At 42.3% G+C, this 23,809-nt stretch overlaps 1 protein-coding gene across 1 annotated transcript; it reads left to right on the top strand.

Moving 5' to 3' along the window:
* Positions 1-3,636: 3,636 nt before the first annotated feature.
* On the top strand, positions 3,637-5,019 carry LOC135095053 (piggyBac transposable element-derived protein 4-like). The gene has a single exon (XM_063995692.1). The coding sequence runs from the start codon at positions 3,637-3,639 to the stop codon at positions 5,017-5,019; it is 1,383 nt and encodes a 460-aa protein (XP_063851762.1).
* Positions 5,020-23,809: the final 18,790 nt, after the last annotated feature.

The following is a 23,809-nucleotide window of genomic DNA, read 5'->3' as shown; positions in this document are numbered from 1 at the left end:
CTTCCCTCTGGCAACAGGTGGGTCTCGTAGCTCTGAAATATTTGATTTTTCTTTTATTTAGAAGTGAATATTACTGTGTTCATGTTTATTATTCATGTCTCTAGTGAAGATATAGTGACTGTACGTGTTGACAGAATGGCGTTTCCCTTCCCTCTGGCAACAGAATGGCGTCTCCCTTCCCTCTGGCAACAGATAAAATAGCCGGTGTTGGTCCCACGTGGAGACAGGCCACAGAGTCTTGGGAAAGTGTTAGCCATGTAATGTTTCTTTAGTCAAGTATAATCTACTGTGAATGTGTTGTGAGCAATATTATTGCCGTAGAGAAGTGATGGATGAAGGCTGTGACGCTATTTAGGGATATAACGGTGCCCAGAATCAATGGTACTCTTGAGGAGTTATAAAAGTAATTATTTTCTTGTGTATTCGTAGTGTTAAGTAACGGAGTATAAGTGTATATGCCATACCAGAATTTCAAGTGCCTTATTTTTTTTTTTTTCTAGATTAACCACTCGATAGTGTCATAGTGGGTCAGTCAACCCAAAGAATCCCATCAGTATTATTCATTTAATTATTTTTTTGCTATTTTTATATTTTTCGTTCCTCCTAATAAAGCCACACTGTAGGTACTGTGTGATAATTAACCTCTCCCTACCCTCTGGCCATGACGATGAAGGCGAGAACCATTACCAATCAAAAATGTTTTCTTTTTTTCTATTGTGTGTGCGTGCTTCACCTCTTCTCTCTTCCTCTTCTTTTTTCTTCTTCACCGTGAAGATCTTTGCCTCGTCTCATTAGAGCTCTGATCGGACCGGTGAGGAGAAGGGAGGAGGGGGGGTTGGCGTTACAGTAGCCCTGACCCAATAACTCAAAATCCCCCAGACCTAACAAATGCAACATCCAAGGAATCAAAGGAAATTTGGGAACTTAAGCAGCAGATTAAAAGTCTCACTGATCAAGTAGGAAGGTTGAGAACCTCCCCCTCTCCAACACAACCCGCTAAATATTGCTCACACTGTCAAACCCATAGTCACACGCTGAGGGAGTGCTGGAGAAAACCTGCCCGTGGATCATGCTTTGCCTGTAGACAGCATGGGTGCTGGAGAGGAAATAAAGACTGCCCCGGAAAACCAAATCAGAATATATGACTCACCCAGGGACTCACATCCCCCGCTATCAATCTCATAGTTAACAAGAAAATTCTTAAAGCTGTCATTGACACTGGTAGCGGCTATACTTTAATCACAAAGGCTGCGGTAGAGAAATTAGAAGGAGCTATATCACAAAGGCGAGCAGTACCTATACTACAAGGGGTAACTGGTTCACCCTTACGAATCTTGGGGATGACCTTACTAGAGATAGGAGTAGGTGAAGAGACTATACACAAACAATGGTGCCCTGTAGTCCCGAATAGCTACCTTGATGCTGACGTCTTACTCGGGACAGACATACTTTCACAAGCTCCTTTTCAATGGAATGGTAAGACAAATACAGTAAAGTGGGGTAAAACCACATACCTTGTTAATCATATCAAAAGGCAGAAAGGCAAGGTGGAATGAGTTCACGAGGTACCTATTCTTCCTACCACTCCAAGTCAAACAGATCACATCCGTCTAACTCATACCATCAAACTTGATCCCTACCGAGCTCAGTTTCTTCCTATCTCGGTGAAAGAAGACCCAGGAGAAACTTTGTTAGTCCAGCCTCAGCCATGTTTAACGCCTAATCATCACCCCTTGATTGTAACAGTAGATGAGAATAAAAAGGTCCCCCTCCCATTTATTAATGATACTAAGGGCCAGAAAACAGTCAAACCAGGAACCCTATTAGGCACTTTTGAAAACATCTCCTCCCCGACGGTCAAAGTCATCCACCAAAAGCAAGCCACTCCTTCCCTAGAAATCCACAATGATCTGTTGCCACACAACGACCAAACAAGGTGTCAAGAGTCAAAGAGTAGGCCACAAAGACTCGAGGAGTTGATAAGACAACAGAAATGGAATAACCTTACTAGAGAGCAGAAAACAATCTTAAAAAATATCATTCTCAATCACCATGATTTATTCATAGTAGACAAAAACGAACTTGGATTAATGAAAGGGCCTCCTGCTAAAATTAATATCTCTAATCCAGAGCCTAGTCGTGGTCCTAGGTACCGATACCCCGAGGAAGCTAAAACCCTGATATCAGACATGTTAACAGATATGGAGAACAGAGATATCATTGAAAAATCTACATCTGCATGGCTCTCTCCTATAGTATTAGTCAATAAACCGGATGGAAGTAAAAGAATGTGCCTTGACTACCGACATGTCAACAAACACTTAACTACTGACATTTACCCGCTTCCCCGCCTAGAAGAATTAGTTGAACAAGCAGCTGGCCATCAGTTCTATGCCACGCTAGATATGAGGGAGGCTTATTTTCAAATTCTATTGGAGGAAGGTAGCAGAGACCTCACAGCCTTCAGTGATGGGGTGACTCTCTATAGGTTTAAAAGGCTACCTTTTGGATTAAGCTGTTCTCCAGCTATCTTTACTAGACATATGGCCTCATTGTTAGCTCCTCTCGTGAAGAAGGGTTGGATGAAAAATTACTTAGACGACCTAATCATTTGGGCTTCAGACTTCACCACACTCAGCGAAAGACTCAGTGAAACTTTCGCTTTACTTAACCCGTAAAGTGTTTAGTACGTATATATACGTTCGGGAGGGAAAGTGTTTAGTACATATATATACGATCATCGTTTTCTTTTACTTCACGGCACCTAAACCTGTAGAAATGGTTCAAGATGTCTTTTCTATGCCTAAATATGATTTTGAAAGCTCACTCTCATTTTTATTGTATTGCTGTGGTCTATTACATAGAAGGTATCCATGACCACGAATGATTTATTGAAAAAATAGGTATATTTATAAAAATATGTTAGTGGTGTCATAATTACTTATCAATATACTCAAAATACTGTTCAGTAGATCAGCTATTTTTATATTATTCCAACTTGAATAGCAATTTCAATATATTTTGTGTTCATGCGTACAGTCACCGTCGGTTGTGTTGGCAGCCCTGGGGCGTGAGGCGCCGGGTTGGCGGGCTGGCCCGGCAATGAGTCATGATAGCCAGACACGCTGCTACACCCTCGCTGTTAGCACGTGTTGTCCTGTGCACCATGCCGCGGGGCTTGACATCGGCGCAAATAGAGAATATTCTCTATGACGATAATGTCACAGAGTTGGGGGACAGTGATCTCTCTGAGGAGGACGATGAAGATGACTCTGATTACATACAATCAGACAGGGGGAGTGGTGATGAAAATGAAAGTGAATCTGCTCCTGCTCATTCCAGCAAGAAGCGGAAAAGGGATGGTGGGGAGTCCGGGCTTGTAGTAGGTGCTTCCTCACTATCAGCTTCTCAGCCACTGCATGACCTCGCTAGTCAAGCGCACACACCATCTACATCCCAAGCTCAACACCAAACAATAAATGCTGATGCTGATGTACAATGGGAATGGAGAGATGGGCATGACTTTTGCCCACTGATTTTCAGTTTGATCTTCATGGTCGTGGTATACCACATGGACTCGTTCATGATGGCAGCACAGAGAGTGAATATTTTAGGTTGTTTTTCACGGAAGACATAATGGCTCATATAGTCAAAGAAAGCAACAAGTTTCATGGCTTTATGATAGCAGGTAAAATACTCCATCCACACTCTCGTTTCTTGCAATGGCAGGACACAGATGTAAAAGAAATGTACTCATTTTTGGCTTTAGTTATGCTGATGGGGCTCACTCCAAGGGAAAATTATAAGGAATACTGGTCGACAGATCCACTTCTTCGCCAGCCTATTTTCAGTAAAATCATGTCAGTAAACAGGTTCATTGCTTTGCTACAGGCCTTACACTTCCAAGATAACACTCAGCCAACTGATGATGACAAAATGAGAAAAATAAGGCCCATCTTTAACTACATTTGCCATAGTTTCAAGTCATCATTCAAACCATTTCAAAATTTAGTTATTGATGAAAGTTTGGTTCTGTGGCGTGGTAATATACACTTTCGCCAGTACATCCCATCCAAGCGCCACCGATTTGGCCTAAAACTATTTGTTCTTTGTGACTGTGAAACTGGCTTCATTTTGGACATGATTTTGTACACTGGGGCAAGAACAAACATCAAAGAGAATAAGAAGTTGGGCATATCAGGAAGCGTTGTCAGTACCATGCTTGAGTCTTACCTTGGTCAAGGACATATACTTTTTGTTGACAACTGGTACACCAGTCCTACACTGCTCCACTATCTGCATGAGAGAATGACTGGGGCCTGTGGTACGGTAAAGCCAAATCGCAAGTTTATGGCCAAATTCCCCATCGGACTGCAGAAAGGCGATGTTGTTCACAAGCAGGCAAACAACATTCTTGCAGTGAAATGGAAGGACAAGAGAGACGTTCATCTCCTCACCAGTGTCCATGAACCAAAGTTGCAAACGAGTGAGAACATTGACCATTCCACAAAAACCTTCATCGACAAACCTGAATGTGTTATTGTCTACAACCAAAACATGCGCCTTGTAGATAAAAGTGACAGCATGATGTCATCTGTGGAATGTTCAAGGAAAACAATGAAATGGTACAAAAAGATGTTTTTTCATCTGATTGACTGTGCTGTCCTCAACGCCCATATTCTATACCAGGTCAAAACTGGCGAGAAGCCGACACTCCATGACTTCACAAGGGAGGTAATAAGACAGCTTCTTGAGCAGTATTCGGAGCCTCTTCCTACAGCAGGACGACGACGAGCATCTCATGGTGACGATCCTACACGTCTCACAGGTCGTCATTTTCCCAAGTATATCCGACCTACAGCTGCCAAGAAAAACGCCCAAAAGCCTTGCCACGTCTGCCGCACCACCACACTCCGGCCAAAGCAACGCAAAGATACGAGGTTCATGTGTGTGCCCTGCGACACGGCTCTTTGTCTGGACCCGTGTTTTGAGGTATATCACACTCTCAAGATATACTAGAGTGGTATAGATAATTGTAAATAATGTATATACTATAGAGCATAGGAAAATATGTTTCATTTGCTGCTAATGAAAGACAGAAGTTTATAATACGGAAACCTGAAAGTTTACAGGTACAGGATTTTTTTTCCCCATGGCCGTTTATAATACGGAAACCTGAAAGTTTACAGGCACAAGTTTTTTTTTTCCCTATGGCCGTTTATAATACGGAAACCTGAAAGTTTACAGGCACAATATTTTTTCCCTATGGTCGTTTATAATACGGAAACCTAAAGTTTACAGGCACAAGATTTTTTTTCCCTATGGCCATGAGATGCGTATTTGCGTGTCAACAGTTAGTTGTAGGTACATTAGCCAATACACTTTTCCCTATGTAAGCATCAATTGCCACATTATTTCTGCTGTCTTTTATGCACATGTGCTTTCATATCATTCATTCCTCATCTTACTTACTTTGGCCCACAGTAGATAGATAGAAGTATAGAACTGTAGTTGTAGTTAGTGTAGTGTTAGCTATACAGGCAGCCTCGTTGGGTCCAACAGGGTTGTTGCTGTCTGTTTCTCCTTTGTATTCATTCCTGGCTCGGAACCTGAGTCATCAGTTTCCCAGCCATACAGATTTTCATGGGGATATGCTACAGTCCAGAGGTAATACACAATTACCTCTTAGATATACTTGTAAAACTGGGATGTTATGTAAATTGTACAGTAGCAGAGCAATACCACAAATTGGTCGGCAGCAAATGCAAAGACGCGGAAGCTACGTAGTAAATGGGAAAATGTTTTGGGTATGTGATCAGCTGGCGGGCGAGGGCGGGCGGGCTGTGGTATGCAGGAGTACCAACATAAAAAAACATAAAATTCGTATAATGGGTTATTTGAGCAGCTGTGTGTAATTTTTTTGTTGTTGGTGTTACAAAACATGTTATGCTTGTGCAATGAAGGGATAATATTGTGCTACTTATATACACATAGAGAAAATATAGTCTGTACGAGCGTGATAAATTTGGTACTATGATATGACTATAGAAAGGCTAGACAAACAATCCTCAGATATATTTTACAAGAAACTCAAACTAAACAATATATAGTCATGGAAGAAGCATTCACAGTGTGTCAGAAATAATAAATAAGAAGCGGAAGTTACATAGTACTGTTCTACATGTTTCGTCTTACGCACCACCACTGGAGTATTGGTGCCACGCGTGAAAGGACTCACAGAAAACGACAGCTTACAGGGAACACACATATATCGCATTTATATCGTTCAAATCAGCTATTTTTTTGCAATTTTATAAGACAATAATATTATTTGGCCAAAATCCAACCCCACATGACCTGTTTCACTCCTATAAAGCAACACTGTACGGGTTAAAGAAAATGGAGTCAAGCTTAACTTATCTAAATGCGAAATGGCAAAGACTGAAGTTACGTTTCTTGGTCATAAAATTTCACAAGAAGGTATTCAACCCGACCCAAAGAATGTAGAGGCAGTATTGGAAATGAAACCGCCCACTAAGGTCAAGGAAGTGAGACGATTTTTAGGTATGGCAGGATTTTATAGGAAACACATCAGTAATTTCGCTCAAATAGCCACTCCACTTACCAACCTAACGAAAAAAGATCAACCTTTCCTTTGGACAGACAAGTGTCAGGAGGCATTCGATACTTAAAAAGATCTCTTGCCCAGGCCCCTATACTAGCGAGAGCGCAAAGTAACCAGCCATTCATTTTAATAACTGATGCCAGTAATACCCACGTAGGAGGCGTCTTAAGTCAAACTCAGGAGGATGGGTCCGTCAGACCTTTGGGCTATTTTTCAAAAAAATTTAACTCCACTGAGAATAGGTACTCAGCTACAGATAAAGAAGCCTTGGCAGTACTTCTCTCTTGTAGACACTTCCATCATTATTTGTGGGGAACTAGCTTCACTATATTCACAGATCATCAGCCCCTTACTAGTATATTTAAGAGAAAGACCAAATCTGCCAGGATGAACCGCTGGATACTAGAGATGAGAGAATACCAATACAACATCCAATATGTGAAGGGAAAGTATAACTACGTGGCCGATCAGCTCTCTCGCCCAGTGAGGATCATTCAGCGATGTCCTACTCCAAACTATTTAGGCCTAACTTTAGAACAAATCAAGATTCAACAAAGGGAAGAAATTAAGTGGAGAGACATGATAGAGTATCTGGAAGGAGGGTCTATACCTACCAAAAAGTATCATAAGAGTATATTGCACCAGTTCACCATAATTGATGAGTTGCTGTACTACGCTAAGGAAAACATTGATGGCAGCATTCATTATTCATTGGTAGTTCCTCAGGTTCTGATTCCTAAAGCTTTAGAACATGCACATGAGCTTTCTGGCCACCTGGGTCAGAAAAAGACAATTAAAAAGGCCGAAGAATTGTTTTACTGGTGTAATCTCAAGTTTGACGTAACCCAGTACGTAAAGAATTGCCTTACCTGTCAAAGATTTAAAACCTCTCCAGGGTTACAGCAGCCTTATCAGGAATTACCTTCAGTAGAGAAGCCCTTAGATAGGATAGGTATAGACCTGACGGATATGATTGCAGGCAGTGGTGGCTACCGATATGTGTTGACTATCGTAGATCACTTTAGCCGATTTGTGAAGTTCTATCCACTCAAAAACAAACTATCAGAGGGAATTGTAGAGGCGCTGCAGCAGTACATTACCGACTTCGGGACTCCTCATTCCATCGTCCTGGACAACGGGGGCGAGTTCACCTCCCAGATCTTCCAACAATTCTGCCAGCAACACCTCATCACCCTCTGTTACACCACTCCCTACCACCCGCAAGGGAACGCCATCACTGAACGACTCCATCGCATGCTCAAATCCATCTTGGCTTCCATGTGCTGAGGTTACCCGCTACGGTGGCCTCGCCTACTCCCTGTGTGTCAGGCCACTATGAATGCCGCCGTCCATACCAGTATCGCCCAACAACCTTTCTTCGCGTTTTTCTCCCGGCATGCGCCCCGAGTGGTGGGTGCCAGGGGTCACACACGTGACTACTCTACCACGGAACCAGGTGCCTGCCTCTCAACTCGTGGCGCTGCCACGTGTATAGCTTGAGGCATACTGGATACGTGACCTCTAGCAGGCTACCAAGCCGATAACGAGGGGTGGAGTTCCATCGAGCTTCAGTCTCCTCCTAGGGTCGCTACAGCTCTGAGGTCGCCTTGGCATACGCTGGGAGCCTCATATACACTCGAGAGCGGTGGTAAGAGTTACACCAGTGTTACACACCCACACACACACACACAAACACATTTATATTTATTTTCTATTATGTATATGTAAAGGTGTTTATTTTTGTAATTTGTATCTATATGCATTTACTAACTTGGCTTAAGTTATTAACTGAACCAGTCTTTTAAGTTATTCAGTCCAGTTCAGATTGCCACTCCTTGTTACTTACTTTTACTTACTTAAATAATCTTCAATTTTGTATTGTTACTTAATTTAAGGGTTAACTTTAAGATATTAAATAGCATTTAAAATGTCTCCTTTTCTCTTTTCTTTTAACCCTTCCATTGTTAGTGTGAGCAACACCCCTTCATGGTCCATCCCCTAGAGTTCAGTGTATGCTCACACGTAACAATTGGGGGCCTGTCCGGGATATTACACATGTTTACACATACATATAACTACACTAGTTCCTTTCCTGCTCTCGAGTGTATATGAAGTTGTGCTTATTTCTTTGTTGGTGAATTTTTCCGTTTTTCCGCTTTAAAAGTACGCGAGGTACCGGCGTCTAGTCATAAAAGCGTTAAAAACCTAACAATTGATTTCCTCAGTGTTGCTTTAGTTTCGGTTCGATTCCCCTAGTAGTGACCTTCACCCCGAACTCCGAGACTCCTTAAAACTTGGGAACTTGCGTTCCACTCTTTGCTTGAAAGCAGCGAATACGGCAAGCCATTACAAGTGCTTAAGTGTTAGTTCTATGGTAGTCATTTTGGGGCAGTGATTATCGCTACACTTCTTCGATTCGTTGCCTCTTCAGAAGCACAGTTAAGGCGTTGCTAACCTTGACTCAACTAGACTAAAAAACGAGTCTCTGTCGATGCACGCGGGTCAACTCATTTCCCTCCGACTCGTGGTTTCGAACCTGTCGTTCACGCGGGTCCTTCCGACTCGTGGTGGCGAACCTAGGTCTTGGATCAGGTTTCAGTGTAGGGCTCAGACACACTTGATTTGGTTCAATTGACCTCACGCTCATTAATCATGTCGCATGAGTTAAACTTGGACGCATTTTGCAGTAATCCCTCTGTGGCGGAGCTACAAACTGCCAAAGTGACAAAGAATGATTTAAAGTACATGGCCCGACAGTTTGATCTCTCATATCCGTCTGACATTCGGAAGGAAGAACTCCGAACTCAAATCCTAGTTCACCTTGGAGGTGAAGCCACTAGTGCTGCTTCACAGCACGACGCCAGTTTAATGCTCGAACTCGAAAAGCTGAAACTAGAGGCAGCAAGAGAAAGAGAGAGAGAAGAGAGAGAACTAAGGCGAGAAGAACTAGCTTTTCAAAAAGAAAAAGCGGAAAGAGATCTGGCATATGTAAAAGAAAAGGAGGAAAAAGAAAGAGAGGAGAGAGAAAAAGAAAGAGAGGAGAGAGAAAAAGAAAGAATCCACGAGACCCAACTCGCACAATTAAAATCTCGATCAACCACCACAGCTGACCTCAAACAAAAGTTAACTAAATATCTCTCACTACTCCCTCAGTTCTCTGACAAAGACCCCGAAACTTTCTTTGGACAGTTCGAGGACACAGCAGTACATTTTGAACTGCCCCGAGAAGACTGGCCTTGGCTTCTTAAACCTAAACTCAGCCAAAAGGCTTTAACTATTTTGAACGGCCTCGAAAACAACACGGATTACGACTGTGTCAAACAGGGCATCCTAGCGGCGTACTCCATTACCACAGAAGGATACCGTCAGTCTTTTCGAAAAATGTTCAAAACTCCGCAACAAACCTATCTAGAGTTTGCCTCAGAGAAACTGACGGCTCTCAAGCGTTGGCTTAAGTCAGCCGCGATAACCACGTACGACGAATTAGTAAATCTCTTAGCCTTAGAAGAGTTCATGCGTAAGCTCCCTTACTCAGTAATGTTACACATCACCAACAAAGAAGAAACAGATCTTCTCAAAGCCGCTCAGTTAGCGGACCTTTTCTCCCTGGTGAATCGCAAGGCAACCTCAGACAAGCTGACCGAGACTCCTAGTGGTAAGATAAACTCAGGTAACTCAGGGGTTGGTAAAATGACCGGCAGTAGTACTCGACCACCTCTATTTTGTGCTTTTGTAAACAGCCGGGGCACCTCATAAAGAACTGTCCTAATCCCAAGTGCAAGGTAGCTCAAACATATCCTGCCAAGCCAGTTGCTTCCATACAAGCTCTTCCCTCCTTCCCTGTACCTAAAGACTTATTTGAGCCTTTCAGGTCTGTAGGCACCATCAGCATTGATAACAAGGATCACCCAGTTAAGATTGTCAGAGACACCTGTTCAGCTCAGTCCCTAGTGCTGAAGTCAGCAGTCCCTGGTATTGAACAGTGTTACACAGGTGAAAAGGTATATTTAAAAGACTTCCATGACCCCTTCCCCATTGCATTAGCTAAAGTACATCTTGATAGCCCACTAGTAAGAGGTGAAGTGATAATAGGAGTTAGTGAAGAACCAGCCTTACCCATCCCTAATGCTCAACTACTCCTTGCTAATGACCTAGCTGGCAGTAAGATGAGCTCCCCTTTGGTAATTAGTGACACAATGCTGATGGATAACCCCACTGTACAGTTAGAAGAGCAACAACCAGGCTTATTCCCTGTTTGTGCCACTACTCGTGCACAAGCAAGGAAATCTGATCAGTGTTTTCTCACTTCCAAAGAAGAGCCCATCCCCACTTGAACTCAATCAAATATTTTCTGAAAAACTTCTCATTGAGGCTCAACAGGAAGACACTACTTTGACTCAATTTCATGACAAGGTTATCCCTCCAGATCAAATTACTCATTACCCTGCCTTTTACAAACAGGATAGAGTTCTCATGAGAGTGTTCCGGCCCTCTAAGGTCCCAGATGATGCTGCTTGGGCAGAAGCCCACCAGGTGGTTGTGCCTACCATACTCAGACATTCCATACTAGAGATCGCTCATGAAAGTTTTGCTGGTCACTTGGGCATCAAGAAGACATGTGAGAAGATCCTCGCTGACTTTTACTGGCCAGGATTAAGGGAGGATGTGAAGAATTACGTCAGTACTTGTCATCTCTGCCAGATAGCGGGTAAACCTAACGTAACTATCCCACCCTATCCTCTCCAACCTATTGCTGTTCCCTCAGAACCATTTCATAAAATAATAATTGACATTGTGGGGCCTCTTCCAAAAACCAAGAAAGGTAATGAATATATCCTAACAATTCTTGACCCAACAACTAGGTATCCCGAAGCCTTTCCGATACGTAAAATCAACACCAACACTATTGTGTCCAAGCTAAACCACTTCTTTACTACCTTCGGGATTCCTCAAACCATTCAGAGTGACCGAGGAACTAATTTCACTAGCGTTCTCTTCACAGAGGTGTCAAAAGAGCTTGGTATCGCACAAACCTTGTCTTCTGCCTATCACCCGCAGTCACAGGGCGCTCTAGAAAGATTTCATCAGACACTGAAAGGACTTCTACGCAAATTCTGTCACGAGCAGGAGAGCGAATGGGATGACGCACTCCCCTACATGCTTTTTGCCATCAGGGAAGCACCTAACGAGAGTACAGGGAGTTTCCCCATTCGAGCTCCTGTTCGTTAGGAAAGTGCGGGGACCATTAAGGAATATTAAAGACAAATTGTTAGATTCCACTACCCACAAACTTGTCTCTGTAACTAAATACTTGAACAACCTTAAAGCCACACTCACTAAAGTTCGCACCTTTGCTGATAACTTACACAAATCTCAAAATACCATGAAGAAACACTTTGATCAGAAGGCCAGAGTTAGAGTATTTGATAGAGGTGATCAAGTCCTTGCATTCATACCCACACCTAAACACCCATTACAAGTAAAGTATCATGGACCCTATGAGGTAGTGGAAAAGGTAGGAGATAACAACTACATCATAAACACTCCAGACAGCCGAAAGGCAACACAGTTAATACACGTTAATCTCCTAAAAATGTATAAATGTACAACCCCTGTGACTGGCGCCCAACCAACCCCTAGAGTAGCTTCCTGTGGTATCATTGAACCCCAGGAGGCTGACTCAGAGTTAAAACCTGCCTCTGTGTGTTCATTGATGTATGATAAATGTATTACCACTGAGATTGACACAAACACCATACATCCCAAGGACACGCAAAACAACACCTACATTATCCAACACTTAGATGATCAGCTCCGTCATCTTTCATCCTCTCGAGCACTGGATATCTCAAGATTGATCTCTCAGTATGACGTGTTCGGTGACCATCCTAAAATCTGTAATGTCCTCCGCCATGATGTGAAGGTGCTTCCAGGGACCTTCCCTATCAAGCAGTCTCCCTACAGAGTCAACCCCCGGAAACGAGAACAGATGCAGAAGGAGGTCCAGTACTTATTAGAGCAGGGCTTGGCTATACCCAGCAGCTCCCCATGGGCATCACCCTGCCTCCTAGTACCCAAGGAGGACGGACAACTGCGATTCTGCACGGATTACCGACGGGTCAACGCCGTCACCATTCCTGACGCCTATCCTCTGCCTCGGGTAGACGACCTGATAATTATATGAAGTAGGTCAAGCCAAATTTGTTACTAAGCTGGACCTATTAAAAGGGTATTATCAAATAGCCCTTACTGAAAGAGCTCAGATAGTCTCTGCCTTCATCACCCCTTTTGGACTTTTCCAGTATGTAGTAGCCCCATTTGGCATGAGGAATTGCCCCGCTACTTTCCAGAGGGCAATGAACAAGGTAATGCAGGGATTAAAAGGAGTGCTGGTTTACTTAGATGATATTCTTATTTTTTCACATGACTGGGATGACCACCTGTACCAGATCCAGAATGTGCTCAGCCGTCTGCAGGAAGCGAACCTCACCGTGAAGCTGGCGAAGTCTACGTTCGGAGCTGCCACCGTCTCCTACCTAGGACATCAGATTGGACAAGGCTCCGTCCGGCCCAAGACCGCTAACGTCGACGCAGTACTGAAGTACCCAACTCCCACTACTCGACGCGAGCTCTGCCACTTCCTGGGCATGGCGGGGTTCTACCAGCGTTTCTGTCCAAACTTCGCAGACGCAGCTGGGCCACTTACTAGACTAACTAGTGGGAATGTGGCGTACGAATGGACCCCTGCCTGCCAACATGCCTTCAATCAACTTAAGAACTTGCTTGCTCGGGAACCGGTTTTGCGTGCGGCCGACTTCAGTAAACCCTTCACCATACATACTGACGCCAGTGATCACGCTTCGGGTGCCGCCCTCCTGCAAGAATCTGACGGAATCTTTCACCCAGTCGCCTACCACTCCGAGAAGTTCAACATCCATCAGAAGAATTACAGCACTATCGAGAAAGAACTTTTAGCCATTATCTCTGCCATCAAGAAGTTTGAGTACTATCTTCAGTCCAACACCCAGCCACTCCAAATCTACACTGACCACAACCCTTTGACTTTTCTCAACAGGAACCGCTTCACTAACCAACGTCTGCTACGGTGGTCTCTACAGCTCCAGCCTTACCACATTGAAATGCACCATATTAAGGGACTGGACAACTGCCTTGCTGACACTTTGTCTCGCCTTCCCACTACGCCTCGCATCACTACCTGTCGCGACCCTGAGGACCCTAGGATCCTGTTGCCGGGGATGCAGTCGTGCCTTGTGAACCGGTCGATGGAGGCAGCTGAGGGCCGAGCACTGCCAGAAGAACCATCTACCAGGCCCCAGACTACACACGTTCTGGTGGAATCAACCTTCACGGGACAGGAACCACCTCACTTCTCTAATGACGCAGAGTCATTCCTTCTGCGTCATCCTAAGAAGGGGGGAATGTCACACACGTGACTACTCTACCACGGAACCAGGTGCCTGCCTCTCAACTCGTGGCGCTGCCACGTGTATAAGCTTGAGGCATACTGGATACGTGACCTCTAGCAGGCTACCAAGCCGATAACGAGGGGTGGAGTTCCATCGAGCTTCAGTCTCCTCCTAGGGTCGCTACAGCTCTGAGGTCGCCTTGGCATACGCTGGGAGCCTCATATACACTCGAGAGCGGTGGTAAGAGTTACACCAGTGTTACACACCCACACACACACACATAAACACACACACACACACACAAACACATTTATATTTATTTTCTATTATGTATATGTAAAGGTGTTTATTTTTGTAATTTGTATCTATATGCATTTACTAACTTGGCTTAAGTTATTAACTGAACCAGTCTTTTAAGTTATTCAGTCCAGTTCAGATTGCCACTCCTTGTTACTTACTTTTACTTACTTAAATAATCTTCAATTTTGTATTGTTACTTAATTTAAGGGTTAACTTTGAGATATTAAATAGCAGTTAAAATGTCTCCTTTTCTCTTTTCTTTTAACCCTTCCATTGTTAGTGTGAGCAACACCCCTTCATGGTCCATCCCCTAGAGTTCAGTGTATGCTCACACGTAACACAGGCTACCCGCAGTTGATGGTGACGAGCAAGACGTGGATGTGGTCCACCGGCTGATCCGGGAAACACACGAGAAAATGACTCGGAAATACCGTAATGCGGCCAACAGGAAACGCAAGGAGCAGAAGGTAGACATTGGGGCGTTGGTGTGGGTGAAGCGAGAAACTACAGAGTCAGGAGTGTGTAAGAAACTGTGTGTTCGTTGGGACGGCCCATATAAGGTGGTGGAAGTTTTAAGAGGAGGCGGTGGTTATGTGGTGAAAGACCCTTTCTCGGGAAAGATGGTGCAAAGAGCGGCAGAAAAGATCAAACAGTTTCACAGTGAGGAAGAGTACGTAGTTGCGGCTCAAGACACAGTGTTCCAATCTGATATAGAAACTGAAGTGTTACTGCCTAGAGTGCGTAACCGTCCCAGACGCTATATTGAGGAATGTTAATGTCGCTGGAAGAACGGTATAGAAAAGAGCAGAGTGCTTGGGGTAAATAGAGTCCCCCCTTACTTTTGCATGGTCTGGCTGGACTGGTTGTAATGAATCGAGGTATGACGGGTATGGGTACTATGTGAGAGGTGATGTAAGAAATTTGAGAGAAGGAATAAGGAACCACTTTAATTAACGCAGACTACTACTGCACTCGACAACCGGTTCGGGCCATGCTGTGGTGGTTTACTTGCAGGACGTGGCGAGCGCTTGCAAGCGTAATCATCTGTAGTATCTCTCGTGGTGTGAGTGAATGTGTGGATGAGTAAATGACTGTTCAAGTGGAAGGAACCGAGTACTGGGGTGGCCGAATCTCGTTTCAGAGAGTGACAGAGTGACTTAAGATTAAGTCCTTACACCATAGGAGGTCAAGAGGCTGGTTGGGGTGGAATTTTTTTTCTTCCTTGAGATGAGAGAAAGAGCCGAGTTATGTCTCCAAGGGACATTGTGGTGATATGGCCCACAAGCCACATTGTATGGGAGGGAATGTCAGAGTTATTTCCCGACAGAGATCACGTGCAGTTCGTCAGCCTGGCTTGGTTGTGTGGTGGTGAGGGGAGGTTCTAATTACTTCGGATGTGAAGGTGTTATTTTTATTTTTGGTAAGGAGAAAAGAGAGAGGTAGAAAAATTCTAGAACGGATGAAAGGCTCGTGTAGTGCTGGAAATTAATTATGTATATTTTCTATTTTTTTTTTTTTCTAGGCTAAGGCCCATCGTAATGTGCGGGGATGACCAGACAGTCTCAGTATCATGTGACTAACCCCCCCTTCCCCTCCTCTCCTCAGTTTCCTTTTGTCCTTACTTTTTTCTCCCTCTCAGCGTCACTGTGTTGACCACTTCTATGATAAATTTACCCCGTGGAATAAACGTAATTTCTCCTGCTTGGCCAGGTTATAGAGGGCGAATTTTTTCACCTAATTCCAAGGAGAATGGGGAGCCCTTAATACTGATAAAAATTCTATTCTATAATGGTAAGGTCTTAAGCCAGCTCAAACAAATTCCAGATAATTACGCCGCGCCAATAGAGGTTGACGAATCTGATAAGTCTTCTCTTTGCTTCGCCGTCCTCTTACCCTCTGTTGCTACGCATAGCCGGGAAGAGATACCAGACCTTGACTAATTCCCCCAATTTGATTTCAAAAGTCCATTGAATTAAACTTCTTAAAGTAACAACTATAAAGTAAACAGTAACTTAATTATTTATATTTTCCATCCCTGAACTCACAACCTGAGCTCGCCCCCCACTAACACAAAATTATAACTCTTAATAAATTTCCCCACTGGAAACCTTTATCCTTAGTTTCCCGCCTATTTCCTCACAAGCAAAGCCAGTCTCTCTCGGATTCTCCTCAGTCTCTCTCGGATTCTCCTCAGATATTCCTGTTGATAAACTATTGTTCTGAGTGGATAGATATTCACATTTTTTTGTTCCTTTTGTTGGTTCTCTCCCACGTGACTAGTGCAACCACCTGGTTCGAGATCACTGTGTGAAGGACTGTCCTCAGGTCTATACATACCTTTTAGGTATATTTTTTATTTATTTATTTATTCTCTGGTCTCCCCCGCAATTCCAGTAGTCGCGAAGACTATCTCCATCGCAGTTTTATGCTGTAACTAAGAAGAGTACGCTACCATTCTTTTGTATTTCTGGATTCCTTTTTTTTTATTATTATTTGGATTATTCCATTATCAATTAAAAATCTATAAAAAGTGTCAATATTTGTATTTCTTTTGAATCCAGTGATAGGATTTGTGATTATCGTCTGCCACAAGGGAACATCACTCGTGGGCACCTAACTGAAGGTGACTTTTATTTTATATATTTTTTTTTTTTTTTTTTTTAAGTGGGGCACTAAACATACCCCCAATGGATTGTCGAATATGGTCCCAATACCCCTTCACTTGACCTTGTTCAAATAATTATCACCAATCCTATTATTTGCCAGTATGTCTTCCAGATATGAGTATTTCAATCGCTTTGAATTTACTGTACTTTGGATACGGATTACTAGGAAAAAAACATAACCATTGATAATTTGATTATTTTTTTACTGAAAGCAAAATTAATAAAGTTATAGTTCCGTTTTATTATTTAAACTTTGTATTTTAAATTTAAAACACTGGAAAAGAGTCAACCGCCGTCATGTAGGGTAGCGCTTTGCGCATGCGCACTGGCAGAGGGGGAAACTACCAGTACCCAGAAATCGAGTCCCGCAGACCCCCGGCCTTTGGTTCCCATACCCCCAAGGGGTTTCGATACCCCCGGTTAAGAACCCCTGGTATAGATAATTCGTGCTGCAGCTGAGCCGATTACAAATGTCATGTGCAATACTTATAGCTATAATGAGAATGTTTCAAGTGTGTCATCATCATCATCATTCAACATTATAAAAAAAAAAATACTTCATTATTATCAGCCTCTATAATCCTAAGAGCACAGGCATGGTCGTCGGGTTTCAAACAAATTTCTAATGTTCTTTTATTTTGGATTGCAATAAAAGTGCCGTTGTCACTAGCAATTGTTGAAAGGAAATAAATAGCTATTTCATTTAAATAATAAATAAATCATATTAACATGTTTCACTTTGGCAGTCTAGTAGTTTCCTCAACTGTAATCAGTTGAGAAAATCATTTGTGGGCGGCTCTCTCACTTTCAGAGTAATTACACTCCACCTCAGGTAATTGAGGGTTCTTGAAGGTAATTCTTAAAGGTCCGAGAATTTTCAAGGTAATTTTCAGGTAATATGACGAAAAGTGCAAGGTAATTAAAGGTAATTTTAAGGTATGAATGAAATTCCGGCTGAAATATGGCAAGGCATGCGTGTTGAATTTTTTTTTTTTTTTTTCCTTTTTCCAGAGCCTCACACGTTCGAGACTGGTTGGCTGGATGCAACATGCCGCCCTGTTGGCCTGCCCTTGCAGTAGAGTTGCCAATTTTGTTGATTTTGTCAATATATTTAACGATTTTTAAAGCCTTTTTGATTTTATTTGACTTGATAAATTTATTACTCTAAACAAGCATCAAACAAATAAGAATATGGATATTGACAATAAGTCACAAGGTTTTTTTACGACGCAGTGGCGTCACCTGGCGGGAAAATTTTGAAACCAGGAGAAGATTTCACACGACACCGGGCAAAGCAAGACCATCCTGCGCTGGCCAGACTTCACCTTAAGACTTGTGAGTGCAAGATGAGTACAATTATTATGCAAGATCAAGGTAAGTGGCAGTGTTCATAGATATATGGGTGTGTTAGAGTAAGTTAATGGTCCTCTTGGTGCTTTGGAATTTCAGATAAAACAGTCAAAAGACAGAACAGTGGTGAATCTTAATATGGTGTAGTGTTTTATTTTAACCCATGTGAACCTGCAGCCGGTCATGAAAGTTGACACCCTTCAACACCTGAGGAGCATTGCTCACCAGTTATAAAGTAAGATAACAGGTGTTACAATGAGGAAGGAGGAGAAATACAGGCGTGTTTCAAGGATCCCTGATCATTATGCTAACACCATCCCTGAGCTCTTGCCTAATCCGGGTAGTTGTAGGCTTGCTACCCATGCTTGTCCTGGATATTAAACATATATCTTTAAAAGTTAGACATTGTATTAGTAAGACTTCCATAAACAATAAAACACCTGATATATTGCAATAAGGGGGTTTTTAAATATTTTTTGATGTGATGCTGAGGGGGTGTTAACGCTCATGGTGCATGCATCTTTATGTATTGAACATACTGGAGAAATGTGGTGTCAACAAACCCCTCAAACAAGCTGTCCTGTGAGCATTGGGGGGTTTTGGGTGGTAGAGAAGAGAATAAATGAAATATAGGCTTTTCAGATTTTTTAAAATGTAATAAGTATAACTTCCACTTTTGAACATTTCCCTGAAAAACTAGTGCAAACGTAACATAACTGCCCTCTGGACTCCCTCCCCCCTTTAGGGACACTAACCCAACTGGGGAGCTTCGTTGCCCTCGACCGCCCATGGTATTTGATGTGGTGTCCTTCAAGGTTCAGCCTGGAAGGCCTGCTCTTTTTCAAATAGATATAAACCATTTAGCTACATCTTTACATTGTTAATGCAAAATTTTTGCACAGGATCTGAAAACTCCCCTTATTACTGTTCATTTTCTCTCTCTCTCTCTCTCTCTCTCTCTCTCTCTCTCTCTCTCTCTCTCTCTCCAGCAGGATACTGATGATTTGAATGTGGTTGTAAAGTTATGGGGTCTTTTCCTTCTCCCAGATATATGTATTACACTAAAATTTGATAGAGGTCTAGCTCTGCATGAACCACACAATAATTTTTATATTGGCAACAATCCTATACCATTTACTAATTTGACCAAAGACTTATGAATTTAGGTTGATACTAAGCTGAAGTTTTATGACCATAACGTGGAAATACTACGGTGACTGATATATCAGAAAGTGTTGCTTCTGATTTACCTCCAACTCATTAGATTTGCAGCTCTCAGGATATTATATCTTTATGCATTGCACATATGAGTACAGTTGAGTAGCGTGGAACACACAACTGGCTACATTTAGGGACAATAAGCTGCTGGATTTGATCCAACAAAGGTGGACAAGAAATGTAGAGGGCTTGGAGGATCTTTCCTATAGGGGAAAGGCTTCAAAGCACTGGATCTCTTTTTATGTGCATGGTAGGATATTGTGGGCTGATCTTATTGATTGTTGGAAGACCTTGCATGATGCTGCCCCTTTGACTACCAAATTGTTCCATTAAGCACTCAGAAATGGAAAAAGGATGGAGGAGTTTTTAGGATGATGCTTAATTACAAATATTTCAAAATAGAAAATTTCAAACAGGCAATTTGGCTTATTAACAATTATTATTCCTATTTAATGAAATATTTGTAATTAAGCATCATCCTATAAACCTCCATCCTTTTTCCTCTTGCAGAAAAAAATTGGGGATATAATTTTTCCTCTTATTTTGTGTGTTTCCTCGATAACAGTTATAACACCATATGTACTCGTACAACCTTCCCAGAAATTCTAATAAAGCTGAGGGTGGCACTAAAATAATGACTAGATGTTAACCACCTGTGAAAGAATTTTTTTGTTTTAATAACCAACCAAACTATGAGGCATCTCTCTCACAATTATCTTCTTTCCAATACCAAAGTCATGTTTCTATTAGATTTGGGAGGAAAAAAAGGCAAACCTAGTATTGGTCCCTTAAGGTCTCCATCCAGAGCAGGTTGTCCATGATGCCAATGCTCTGACTGAATTATTTGCAACCTCCTTTGTATCTCTGTACACATCAGGCACTCCTGAGTCCTAAGATCCACATCAAGAATCTCATGGTACTTATTTCAGACCTTGTCATTACCACTGACAGTGTTAGGCTTGCATTTAGCAAACTAGACAACTGTCTAGTTTGCTCTCTGTCTGCAGACAGCATTTACCTGATTCTCCTCATATCTTGTATTTCTGTATTGGTGTATTCACTTTTATGGAAACTCCCATTTTTTCTACAATATTGGCACTTTGCAACCTTAGATTTGGAAAATATTCCAGGTTATACCAGTTTTCAAGAAAGGCTCTCTGTTATGACATCCTGAATTATAGAGCTGTGTCCCTAACTTAAGTTTGTGTCAAATCAATGGAACATATAATCACTCAATTTATCTATGAATATATTAAATCTCATGATTTTTTTATTAAGTGACCAATTTAAGTTTAGATCAGGTAGATCAACAAAGAACCAGCTAATATTAACTTACCAAGATCATCACCAAATAGGTGGACTAAAACTATAATGGTGAATTTATATTATTTGACTATTCAAAAAGCCTTTGAATAGTCAAATAATATAAGTTCACCAGCTTATCGTGTTTTAGTTTTGATTTTGTTTTGTGACGGTACTGTAATGATAACTAAGCTGCAGTGTCTGGGAATCAGGAGTCAGCTCAGTAAAGTGTATGAGCATTAAAGGTTGTGAGTGAGGATAAGTCATGCTCATAGCATTGCTCATGTAAAAGAAGGAGTAAAAATAACAACACACAGCTTGTTGGCATTACAGGGAATCAGCTGATCTTAAAGAATGAGGTGAAGGCTCTAACTGAACACAGCTTGGAGAATATAAAGGGAATAGAAGAAACAAGCAATGAAGTGGAAAATATTGGAGTAAAATTTAAAAAAGTATAAGCATACTTACTGTGAGGTCAGTTGAAGTATGCAATTTTATGAGGCAAATCACCTCTGCTGGTGGGAGCTTTCACATGAGATTAACTGCACTGCGCCACAGCACCAGACTTTAAAGACCATGATCACCCCACATGACACAAAATTTAGGCCTGTAATGACCATAACAAAATGCCAAAAAAAGAAAGAAAAAGGGGGAAGAGGAGGGGAGCATGTGAAAGAGCTCCCCCCAGCACAGGTGATTTAGCAGCCTTGTAAAATTACAAGCATGCTTCAAATGACCTACGAGTAAGTCTACGTATGCTTTTTAGAATTTTACGTCCATCAAATCTCCTGTGCTGTGATTGAGCATTCCCATGAGGTTTTGAAGCCACATAAGTGTCGTATCTGAATGTAATTACTTGATTTGGACCCCTGTCACTAGAACACATGCATTGTTGAAAAGAAACATGAATGAGCAAAGAAAGCATTCATTAATGGCAGTTACATGTACTGTGCCCAAGGAACATGGGAGATTTGTATTGTAAATGTAGAAAACCAGTAATTATACCCTACAAGTAACCTTATTAAATACACCTAATAAGGCCCAAACCACATCACAAATAGAGGAACATGAACAATTTGTATATAAAAACACCAGTCACCCAAGTAAGAGACATCAACAGTCAACGTGAAAGACAGTCTCCTGAAAAGAGGTCTGATCCCTTAACAATTTGTTTATCTTCATAAAATTTTGCAACTGTGGCCTGTTGAGTCCACCCAGCTTTTGCCATGATACATTTGATAGGTAAATCCTTTGCCCACCAAATCCTTTGCCTTTGAAGCCGCTGCCAATCTAATGCTGCCTGCTGTGAAAATAGAGGTGTCAGTCCCAGTCCTGCACAACATGACTTTAATCCATCTCGCTATAGTATCCTTAGAGACAGGCTTGTGAGGTTTAACAAAACTGATGATTAACTTATTCACTGCCTCTGGGATGTTGGGCCTGGAGCAACTCTGTTTGGGTAATGTATGTGCACAGGGCCTCACACACACAGAGAGGCTAGCATCCTTTGCATAAGCCTTAAAAATAACACTTTGAATATTAAGAGAAGTTAAGGAGGTCTGCATTGTTTAATGTTGTAATCCCTAACTGGATGGAGATAGATTCTTCAATGTGAATTCCGTTAAGCACAGGCAAGTGAAGTGTTTGTGAGTTCTGGCTGTCTGAGTCAGTGCCATCAGCATAACTAGCTTGAGTGCAAGAGTTCCTTTAAAGAAAGTGTAGTCAAGGGGTACATAGAAGTGTGTGAAATACTGGTTGGACACCCCACATCTTGGTGTACCGAGGCTTGGGAGGCTGTAGGTTGGAACACCCCCCTTTAAGAATCTGTTCATAAAGGGATGGCTACCTACCCGGGGAATCCTTTTACCACAATGCCCAATGATGACAGTGCACCTCTCGCTGTGTTGATAGAATTATAACCCACACTCCCTGTGGAAAGTAAAGGTCAAGAAGTTTATAATGATTGGCACAGTGGGATTAAGGGGATCGATGTGCCCTCGACAACAAAATTGTGACCATCTCTTAAGATGTGGTTGGTACCTGTTTTTCTGTACCTGGTTTCCAGGATGCCATGATGATATCTGCATACCCTCTTTTTTCTTTTTTTTTTTTTTGGTAGGAGGGACACTGACCAAAGGGCAACAAAAATCCAATAAAAAGGAAGAAGCCCACTGAAAATGCTCAGTCCCAGAAAAGGGTCCAGAGCGCTATGCCTCGCTCTTGGAGGGACTCCTCTAGGACAGAAGGCATGCCCATCAACTGGAGTGTGCCTCATGAGGGAGTTCCCTTCTGGTGAGGACGAGTGTGCGGTCAGATGTCCCTCCACTTCCTGACCAGCCTGGGGTAATTGATCAGCTTGCCGAGTAGCATGTACCTCATCCATGGCTGTGACGTCCAAACTTCGGAACCATTATCCATCCCTTTGCCTGTTCTGCCTGCATTTTCTGCAAGCACCTAGAGATCCAATGAAAAAGGTGGGAAAAGATAAGGAAGTGCAAACTTTGCCCAATTAAGAGAGAAGGCATCAAAGTAAGCTGCTTCTGGGTCGGGTTTCCAGGAGCAGAAAGGGGTGATCTGCTTGTTCAGCTGGGAAGCAAAGAGATCAATAGAAGGGTTGCTAAAGATAACACAGATCCAGCCTAAAAATGTGGACATGTGGAAACATGAGAACAGGTCACCCAAGTCAAACTCTTTCAGCTCTGTCTGTCAACATCTACCTTTCCTTCTTGCTGGAAGTTTGCCTACATTCAACCTGTTCCTAAAAAAGGATGACCGTTCTAATCCCTCAGAACTACCGTCCTATTGCTTTAATTTCCTGCCTATCTAAAGTTTTTGAAACTATCCTCAACAGGAAGATTCTTAAACATCTATCACTTCCATAACCTTCTGTCTGATCGCCAGTATGGGTTCCGTCAAGGCTG

The sequence above is a fragment of the Scylla paramamosain genome, chromosome 47, assembly GCF_035594125.1.
Source record: "Scylla paramamosain isolate STU-SP2022 chromosome 47, ASM3559412v1, whole genome shotgun sequence".
Lineage (NCBI taxonomy): Eukaryota > Metazoa > Arthropoda > Malacostraca > Decapoda > Portunidae > Scylla > Scylla paramamosain.
The sequence above is the reverse complement of the archived record's forward strand: the minus strand, read 5'-3'. Positions and strand labels throughout refer to the sequence as shown.